Source organism: Chiloscyllium plagiosum, chromosome 14, assembly GCF_004010195.1.
Source record: "Chiloscyllium plagiosum isolate BGI_BamShark_2017 chromosome 14, ASM401019v2, whole genome shotgun sequence".
NCBI lineage: Eukaryota > Metazoa > Chordata > Chondrichthyes > Orectolobiformes > Hemiscylliidae > Chiloscyllium > Chiloscyllium plagiosum.
The window spans coordinates 73,426,407-73,437,345 of NC_057723.1; the positions used below are offsets into that span (position 1 = coordinate 73,426,407).

Here is a 10,939-nt window from a genome sequence, read left to right on the forward strand (position 1 = left end):
CAAGTCACCCCATGTTTACACTTGGAGAGTCCTTGACACTGTCCAGCTCCCTCAGAGCCAGCTCTCAGAGTGAACAGAACCTCTGACACTCCTGTTTCTATCTGTCAGCCAGGGCTCCCTGATTGGACCAGGTTAACAGCCCCAATCAGGGAACCCATATTCTGTGTGGTCACCCGGCTGACCTTGTTTCAATCACTACATCCCTCCCCCACCTCTCTCTTTCATCTTCTGATTCAATGATCAAAGCCCATGGGGAAGGGTGGGAAAAGGTGAATTGGGGGGTTGGGGGGGGGGGGAGAGGGGGGAGTGTAGACAAGGTTTGAGAAAGGAGAGGGTGAACGTCTCTCAAGGGTAATGAGGTAATCACAGAACAAACCCAATCAAAACAATATTTTGAAAAAAACACATCATTGCTCACATTGGACTTGAATTTCCAAAGTTTTTGACTTGCTACTTCCAACATGATTTGCTGCTGTACAACTGTAGAACCCAGAGTCGCTGCTTGTAATACTCTGGAAGGATAGAGTTCCTTTTGAGCCATTAATAAGTCTTGTCTCACCGCTTTCTTCCTCCCTCTTATGCCAGCTGTACATAGCTTCAGGATTACTGTTACTGGTGCACATCAAGGAGAGCTTATCACCTTCTCTGATTGTTAATCCTGATCCTTTATCTACTCGGATTGTTACATTTTTGGGTGCATCTGAAAGTGAAAGATAATTTGTGGACTTATAACATATATTATGGAGAACAGCGCAAATAGAATTGGCCATTACTAAGTCACATGTTGTCTGCCATATTTCATAATCCCCGCAGGAAGAGGGTCAACCTTTACCTGTTTATGTTGGAATTAGGATGTTCAATCGTATCTTACATATAGTTCGATAGAATTCGAGATTGATGTAGCTCAGCTACAGCCATGAACCCTGTGCTGCTGGGTCTGTGTAACCAATCTCACTGCACTGCTCATTCCATTGAAACCTACCAATCCTTTCTCATCTACAACATTTGTTGAATTATTTTTTGAACCTTTTCTGGTGAACCTGCTTCTACAGGCATCTCAGATCATAATAACTTGCTGTGTAAGTGGGAGTGTCTGCATGTTCGTGCTCTTTTTAGATTAGATTAGATTCCCTACAGTGTGGAAACTGGCCATTTGACCCAACAAGTCCACACCGACCCTCTGAAGAGTAGCCCACCCAGACCTATTTCTCTGCATTTTCCCCTGACAAATGCACCTAACCCACACATCCCTGGCCACTATGGGCAATTTAGCATGGCCAATTCACCCTAACCTGCATAATCTTGGATTGTGGGAGAAAACCGGAGCACCCGGAGGAAACCTGCACAGACATGAGGAGAATGTGCAAACTCCATACAGACAGTCGCTCGAGGTGGGACTCGATCCCCATCACTAAGGCAGGAATCGAACCTGGGTCCCTGGTGCTGTGAGGCAGCAATGCCACCTAATCAATCACCATGCCGCCCAGCCACCATACCATCCTGTAAATCCGTATTTTTTTATTTACCAATCCTTCTGCCACGGGGAACACAATCTTTGTGTTCACTCTACCAAATCCTTCATGATCTTGAATATTTCTCTCATATCTCAAAATGCTTTGGTCTAAAGATTACAGCTCCAACATCTCTTGCTTTTTTCCATAAATAAGATTATCTCTAACCCTGTCTATCTTTATCGAGGTCATTAAAATATTTCAAAGGAGCAGGTATCCTATCATCCCATGAAAGATTAAAAGCACACCTCTGTGCAGTCTAAGAAACACCACTTCATGCCACTGTTGTTGTATATATTTATCTAATCTACCCATTCAGTGATGTTGTTACACAGCGTTGGAGCAGGTGGGACTTGAACGCAGGTCTCTTTGGTCTGGGGGAGGGACACTCCCACTCAACTGCAAGAAGGCCCCTTTTTTTAATTTAGCTTATTTTCCAAATCAACCTTATCAGAGATACTATTACACACCTCTGGAGCCGATAGGACTTAAACATAGGGCTCCTGATGCAGAGGTAGGGACACTGCCACCACACCACAAAAGGAGTCACCACTGTTGGCATATAAAGGTCACAGGGCAGCATTAATTGTCCATCCCTAATTGGCTCAATTGAGTCTCTTCAACAATTGGAGCTCATCTACAAAGCAAGAAGTTCAAGGATTTTTGCAAAGTGACTGTGAGGGGACACGTCAGGCTGCTGTGCGAAATGGAGGGGAATTTGCGGTTGGCAGTGTTTCGGCTCATCTGTGTTCTGAGGAGCCAAATGTTAACTCTGATTTCTCTCCGTAGATGCTGCCAGGCTTGCTGAGATTTTCCAGCAATTTCTGTTTTTATTTCTGTTCTTCTGCCCTTGTTTATCTTTTCAATCGAGGTCTCATGTTTGAAAATTTTTTACCAAATCCGTTTTACACATGTCATGCCATGGAGGCAGGCAGTGAGTGATCTGAAATCATTTAATTAAAACCATATCCTCTTAAATTTTCTTTAAAACTGCACACTTTCTTGGCCAACAATATGGATGGCACTGATCACATGATGCCAGTTGACTACGATTTTTGGAAAGCTCCGACCTGCAATTACCACGACAACAAATATGAACTAACCATCCAGGGAATGTGACCCACTTTGTATTGTATGACTAGTCCAACACAAATGGCTTGTAGATGTGACGTCTACCCCAGTCAATTCTGAACAAAGGGGACCATCAAACCCTATCAGTGTTTACATTAATGTAGATATCACCAGAACTATTTCTGTAAATCAGTGGTTCCTCATGAGGGATCATTAAAACCATTTCACTGATTATGTATTTCCTCATTAAGCTTCAGCCACATGGCTGAAAGTGTTGGTTTGCTTGAATTGCTTTTAAGTACACAGCTTTGAATTTTGGGGCTCGGTCAAGCTCGAAACATCTAAACATTAAGCAGATTTGAAAAGTGTGGCGTTGGGAAAGCACAGTAGATCAGGCAGCATCCGAGGAGCAGGGGGTTCAACGTTTCAGGCATAAGAGGAAGCAGTTCCAGAATTAACAGAAATTCTTGATCCCAGTGTTTCTTAAAGTTTGATTTCTGAAAAGAAAACTATGTTTCAATTGCACAGTGGATTAATTTCCAGTTTACCATGATGACTCCTTTACCAACAATTCAACTACATCTCAGCTCCAATGAAAAAGACAGAAAGACCATCACTGACTTTCTGGGCTTTCTAACTCAGTTGAACTAGTTCTGATATCTTTACTCTAAATAATTTGTAACAACTCTTCTTTCCTTCCTCTTTCCTTTCTTTGCTGAATGCAAGTTTGTGTGAATGTGTTGCGAACCACTTTCCCTGGGTTTTGTTGCAGAAATAAACCTTGCATCGTTTTCACCCTCAATAGTTTGCTGTCAATCATCAGGTTGGACTGAAGGGTCTATTTCTGTGCTGGACAGCTCTATGATTCAATGACTCCATGTTAAATTAGACTCCCCGTGTTGTAGGGATACCAACCACAAACAATTCTTCAAAGGGAAAAGGAAATAGGCAAATAAAGTTTGTAAAGTCAACTCCTGCCACAGAAAGGAGGACAGTAAAAGTAATTTATTTTAGCTCTCTCTCTTTTCTCTGTCACGCAAGATCAAAGTTAAAAATCACACAACAACAGGTTATAGTCTAACAGGACTGTTGGACTATAACCAGGTGTTGTGTGATTTTTAACTTTGTCCATCCCAGTCCAACACCGGCTCCTCCAATCAATGCTTTTCATCAGCATTTTATAAACAACCTCATTCAACCCAATGAAGCAAGATTACAATTAAAAATTCCAAGCTGATTGTCATTTATTCATTTTTGTGGGTCTGGGTATTTGAATCATTAAACTGTCACAAAGTGGTGCAGAAACTAATCAAAAAGGCTCATAGAATACAAGGCCCTCTTATCCAGATTACTGGAAGGCAAAAACATAGAAGTCAAGCTTCAGCATTACAAATTTGAGAAGAGGCAATGGAAGAGGCTTTAACATTAGATTGCTGACCTGAGGTAATGTTCTGAGGACCAGTGTTCAAACCTAGCTGTGGCAGATGGTTGGATTGGATTTTAATAATAATCTAGGAAATTCCAGTCCAATGATGACTGCAAAGCCATTGCTGATTGGCAGGAAAATCCCATCTGGGTCATGAACGTCCTTGAAGGAAGGAAGCTTCTGGCCTCCATATGACCCCAATCCCACAGCGATAAGGTTGACTCTTAACAGATGTCTGGTCTAGCCAGCAATGCTTGTGCCCTGTGTTTTTTTTAAACAAAAGCTACAATACCCTGAGCAGGACTTGCTACAACCTTGGCAATGACATTAAGACTTCAGAGGGAGTGCACTTCTGATGCATTCAGAATAGCACCTGGACTCCAAGGGTTATCGGATAAGATTATGCAAATTAACATCACTTTCTCTAAAATTTAATTCACTTCAATCACTTGTTTGACTCTCAACTGCCCTCTGGGCAATTAGGGATGGGCAATAAATGTTGGCCTGGTCAGTGACATCCTCACCCTCTAAATGAATATAAAAAATCAAACTGAGTGATACGATTGAAGATTCCATGCCATTAACACGAATAGATAGGGGAGATAGAAACTAATCCTGCTGCTTGAGGAATATTGGACTGGGGGGTTAAAGTTTAAAATGTGGCCCAGTCCAAAGATATGCAGGTTAGGGTGAATTGGCCGTGCTAAATTGCCCATAGTGTCAGGTGCATTAGTCAGAGGGAAATGGGTCTGGGTGGGTTACTCTTCGGAGGGTCGGTGTGGACTTGTTGGGCTGAAGGGCCCATTTCCACACTGTAGGGAATCTAATCTAACCTTATCAAGAGGGAGGGCAGAACTATCCCCCACCCAGTGTGACAAGAGCAATGGTAGGTTTGGTGATAACAGTGAGGTTTGAAAAAGAACCAGATTGTTAACGTTGAGAAAAGATTTCCTGATCGTTTCCCTTCAAGCCTTAAATGGCAACTTCAGAATCTCACCCTTGAGTGACAATTGCTTGTTCCCTTTCCTCATGCTTTTGTAACTCATTCAAGCCAACTTATTTCCTTCCCTGTTTACATCTCATTTCCGTTTCGTCTCTTTATTGGGAGACCAGACCCCACCAATTCCTCACAGGTGAACTGTCTGGGTACCTAGTGTCTACAGCCCACTGAGTGCTGATCCTGGTCAGCAGCCAACTGCTTCTCCGTAACATTGTCCCCTTATGCTCCATGGCCACTATCCTCATCAATACAAGTCAGCATTTGTAAACCACCAGCCTCAGTCCATCTTCATGACTGCTTTCAGACCAACTTAGACACCATTCAGCTCTTCACCACTTCAACAGACACCTGAGGCTAATCAGGAGGGCAAACTTTGGTATTTATTGCTGAAAGGATAGAGGGTAAAAGTAGGGAAGAGTTACTGTAATAGCTCAAGGCATTAGAGAGACCACACCTTGAGTTCTGTGCACAAGTCTCGTTCCCTTACTTGAAGACAGGAAGAGTTACGCTGGAATAGCTCAGAGGACAGGAGAATCGACGTTTCGGGCATTTCAGGACGTTTCAGGAATCTTTCCTGAAGAAGGGCTTATGCTCGAAACGTCGATTCTCCTGTTCCCTGGATGCTACCTGACCTTCTGCGCTTTTCCAGCAACACATTTTCAGCTCTGATCTCCAGCATCTGCAGACCTCAATTTCTCCTCAAATAGCTCAGAGGAGGTCAGATTCATAAAGCATACAGATCTGAAGGCTATGAAAAAGAAGATTAAGGAAAGAAACTAATATTATGCAATAAATTGGCAGTTGTAGCAGTTTTTGTTTTCCAAGTTTCAGGAAGAGAAAGTAGCATTCAGAGATTGCAGAACTCAGCTGAAAGGGAACAAGATTGCTGTCATGCCAACTAAAGAACGAGCTTTTAATTGGAGATGGGAGTGTCCAGTCACAGAGCTTTGAGTATCTCTGAGGCTGCGGCTGAAGATCATCTTACTGCTGTGTGGATTCAAACTGCTCCCAATAGTTCAGGCAACGTGTAACATAGGTTTACTTTCTCTCTTACATAATAAACCTTTATACACTTTTCGTAAAAGTATGTTGGCAGCCTCTTATGAATATAATCAGTGACTGACTATGGTAGTCATAGAGTTGTATAGCATGAAAACAGACCCTTCACTCCAACTCGTCCCTGCCGACCAGATATCCCAACCCAATCTAGTCCCCTTTGCCAGCATTTGGCCCATATCCCTCTTTCCCCTTCCTGACCATGTTCATATCCAGATGCCTTTTAAATGTTGTCATTGCACCAGCCTCCACCACTTCCTCTGGCAGCTTATTCCATACATGCGCCACCTTTGCGTGAAAAAGTAGACACTTGGGTCCCTTTTAAATGTTTCCCCGCTCACCTTAAAACTACGCCATCTAGTTTTGGTCTCTCCTACCTTGTGGAAAAGACCTTGAGTATTGACCCTTTCTATGCCTCTCGTGATTTTATAAAGCTCTATAAAGCCACCCCCAGCCTCCGACGCTCCAGGGAAAACAGCTCCAGCCTATTCAGCCTCTCCCTGTAGCTCAAACACACCAATCCTGGCAACATCCTTGTAACTTTTTTCTGATCCCTTTCAAGTTTCACAACATCACCTTTACCAAAAGGCACAATATTGTTAATGGGCTGTCAAGCCAGGTCTCACTCTAGCATCTGTCTTGTCCAGTACTAACACTAACTGGGACCATAATAACTGAGACTGTTCTTACTGTGATCAGGGGCAAGCAAAGACAATGGCTGAGGAGGAAATTGGGAGCTTTGGAATGGAATTGTGGAAATATATCTCAGCATTTTTGACCTCGACATAAAAAGGCAGTATGTGCACTGAGGGCTTGAGGACTTCCCAATGGCATGGGCTCTGGGGCTAAAGTGAACACATCAATTGTTATATAAAGAGACCGAGTAAAAATTAGCGGTGTGGGTCGCTGTTTGAAAGATCATCTGTGTCACAGTGACAAGAACAGGAAAGGGAGTGTGAGGACTGAGAGGGGGGTGATCCATGGGTCACAGGGAAACTCTGCAAGTGACTCCCTCACGTTAACACAAAGTTGAAACCTTGCCTCGTCAGGTCGAGAATCAACTGGTAAAGGAATGGAATAAGTTACAATTCTTTTCTTTGAGAATGGAGCAATTATCTTTCATTTTGAGGCCTTGCTGGGGACAATTGCAATAATCATTGCTCCCATTGATTCTGTAATGCCTTCGATTTGCACTTTCTCAACATGTCATTTGCCTTCCAAGGATGCAGACCGGAAATTACTGCCTTAAGCAATCATAGAGTGTTGCATTTCCCACCAAATTGTCACTAAATAAGGAACTTAACAGTGTGGCATGAAGTTTCCATTTCATAACCACATTCCATAGTAAGTTCTTAAAGTGAGTATTTTGCAGCTGCCAATTTGTCACATTGAAATGTAAACGTGTGAGAACATCAGCCATAATGTGGGAGAGAAGTTTTTTATGTGTTGCAGGAGTGGGGTACATTTTGTGGTGGCTTACTGGCAGAACTCCACTCACAATGTGGTATTGTCACTCCGGCTTTGTAACCAGATCCATTCGCATTACTCAGGGTTCCTTACTCCACATTGCACTGTGTGACGGCATGGCATGAGGCTTCACTATGATGGAAATGAGGACACAGGAACACCTTCAATGAGACTGAGCTATCTTTCTGACCTTCCTGATGGATTATCTGCTCAGATCTTTCACACTGGAAACACTGTCACTGGGGTCATTGTTAATTTTAAGACAATGTAGAAGCAGCCAGTGATCACAGAGGGAATTCAATTATCTGAAGCACGCAGGCAGGGAGTATTTCGCTCGATTACTCGAATGCCAGATAATTGAGGTTCCTCTGTACTACTTTGCCAAGCGAAAGTGGGTACTGCAAATGCTGGAGATTAGAGTCAAGATTAGAGTGGCGCTGGAAAAGCACAGCAGGTCCGGCAGCTATCCGAGGAGCACGAAAATTGATGTTTTGGTCAAAAACCCTTCATAACGAATGAGCTCATTCCTGAAGAAGGGCTTTTGTCCAAAACATTGATTTTCCTGCTCCTCTAATTCTGTTTGACATACTGTGCTTTTCCAGCACCACTCTAATCTTGTCACTACTTTGCCAGCACAACATCCAAGAGCTGCCACACAGGAGAAGTGCCAAAAAAAAATCAAATGATGAGCTCCATGGTCTATCACTGTCTGAAACATAATACATCAGACATTAAGGCTGCCCCATCCCACCTTCACTGAACTTTGCACTCTGCTGGTGGAGGACTTGTGCTCTGAAGGATTGGGTAGTAATGTTGCTCCATCAACAACCTACACAGTTTATAAACAGAAAAGCCTTCCACTCAATAAATGTGCAAGTGATTTGTGACCATCAATGCTGAATCTGTGCCTGGGAGCGGCTGTAGTTTTTACACAATGGACAACGCACAGGATCTTGCTTCCACCCAAGTTTGCGAGCCACAAGAACACAGAACATAAGGAATTGGAGCAGGTGTAGCCCTTTCGAACCTGCCTCCGCCATTCAGTAAGATCATGGCTAATCTTTTCATGGCCTCAGCTCCACTTAGCCATCCCCTCACCATAACCCTTACTTCCTTTACGCTACAAATATCTATCTATCTTTGCCTTAAAACATTCAATGAGGTTTCCTCAACTGCTTCACTGGGCAGGGAATGCCACAGATTCACAGCCCTCTGGGTGAAGAAGTCCCTCCTCAACTCAGTCCTCAGTCTGCTCCCCCTTGGTATTTGAGGCTATGCCCCCTCGTTCTAGTTTTACCCGCCAGTGGAAATAACCTCCCTACTTCTATCTTATTGATTCTCTTCATCATTTTATGTGTTTCTATAAAACCACACCTCATTTTTCTAAATTCCAATGAATATGACCCCAGTCTACTCAATCTCTTCTCATCAGCCAACCCCCTCAACTCCAGAATCAATTCTAGTAAACGTCCTCTGCACCCCCTCCAGTTCCAGTACATCCTTTCTCAAGTAAGGAGGCCAAATCTATTCAATGTACTCCAAGTACGGCCTCACGAGCACCCTATACAGCTGCAGAATAACCTCTCTGTTTTTAAGCTCCATCCTTATAGCAGTGAAGGACAATATTCCATTTGCTTTCTTAATTACCTGCTGCAACTGCAACAAGGAACTGTACCTACAACATAAATGGACAGCTACTCAGTGACAATGGCTCCCCCCTGTAAACATGGCTGATGGTATCTTTAAGAAGCAGTCAGACTGCTGCAGAAAACAGATACAATGCTGCTCAGGCAGTGGAACAGGTAGTAGGCATCTTGAAGATGAGGTTTTGCTGACTGCACAGTGTACCTGGGACCTAACGGTATAACCCAGGCAGAGTTTCCCACATCATTGTGACATTCCGTGCCCTTCAGAAGTGAAGCCAATGATGGGAGATGTCCTGGATACAAATTAAATGGGGGGGTCATCAGCAATTTTCTGAAGGTGAAGACGAATCAGCACTGATTCCACCCTCTCCCTCACGAGGATGCAATGGCTGAATGACGTGGGCAGGCCAGACCTGAACATATTTCGTGTGCACCATGTTTAATGCCAGTGTTCTCCACCACACTATACACTCTCACACACAAACACACACACAAACACACACACTCTCTCTCTCTTTCTCTCTAACACACCACCACATGCAAACACACAATCTCACATGCACAAATATACACACACACTCACACTGACTCCCACACATACACACACTCTTACACGCACACATATAAGTCCATGGGGTGAATTTGCATTTGCAGAATTTTAATTGCAGGTACATTCTATTTTGTTCAAAAAGTACACAATCTGCAGGCAGTCAATCCACGTGACATTTTATAAATTCCTACTTTGGAAATGAAATCAGTGTGACTCCAGGTTGGGATACAGACAGACTATAACCTTACACCTTTAATGTATTATCTGAGTTGAGACGTCATCATTTTTATCCACTGATAAAACCTTAAGTCATCTTGGGAATATGACGTGAAGGAAATTCTGGAATTTTCATATTAATAAACTGAAACCTGCACCCTCGTTCTAAGTGATTAAAGACCTAACAGCAATCTAGTTTTATCTACTACATCACATTAGTTGTATGACACTTTGATCTTTTGCTATAAATCCTGTGTCCTATATACCTGCCCCACTAGGTACCAGATGAAGGAGCAGTGCTCCTAAAGCTAGTACTTCCAAATAAACCTGTTGGACTATAACCTGGTGCTGTGTAAGTTTTAACTTTGTCCACATTAAGTTGTAACACCTTGGCTGCAGTCTCAACCTCAGGACCCCTGACATCTGAGCTATCTGCAGTCAAGGGATCAGTTGCTTGTGGAAGATGAGCCACATTTGGCCACTGTACTTTCTGTTGGAGGTCTGAAGAGACTTCTCAACTTGTATATAAGTCTGAGCTAACCAGGTTCAACTGTCTGAAGATTATAGACAGTAGGATTTCAAACAGTGCAAGTGAACATAAGCTTACAAATGCAGCATGTTATTTACAATGATGTAATACCCATGCCAGCTATGTGGCCTCAGTAACTCCTATTGTCTCACTGCGACCAATGGTGTCCAACGCTTTTGTAATGGGGCCGGAGGGACCTTGTTTTATTCTGAGCTCTGTTGGTTTATGCGACTCGGGCTGTCATTCCATGATCTTTAAGCTGAGTCATCCCAAGCCTGCTGACAGTGTCCTGCTCACAAACAGGCTTAGGCTCCTAAGACCAGAATACACAGCAGCAGGAGTAGGCCATTCAGCCCATCGAGTCTGCTCTACCATTCAGTGAGATCGACGCTGATCTGATCATCTTCAACTCATTCTCTTGCCTGCATTCTCCCCGTAGCCCTTAATTCCTTGTGACATCAAGAATT

The 10,939-nt window shown here is 43.3% G+C and overlaps 1 protein-coding gene across 2 annotated transcripts in view; it reads right to left on the reverse strand.

Moving 5' to 3' along the window:
- Positions 1 to 277: 277 nt before the first annotated feature.
- The window catches only part of LOC122556951 (sialoadhesin-like), a 30,726-nt gene continuing 20,064 nt past the window's right edge, over positions 278 to 10,939 (reverse strand). For both annotated transcript variants that reach the window (XM_043704189.1, XM_043704191.1), the window contains exon 5: positions 278 to 700. In XM_043704189.1, the coding sequence (XP_043560124.1) occupies positions 408 to 700 (293 nt within the window). In that variant the 3' untranslated portion in view covers positions 278 to 407. The remainder of the gene's footprint in view (positions 701 to 10,939) is intronic.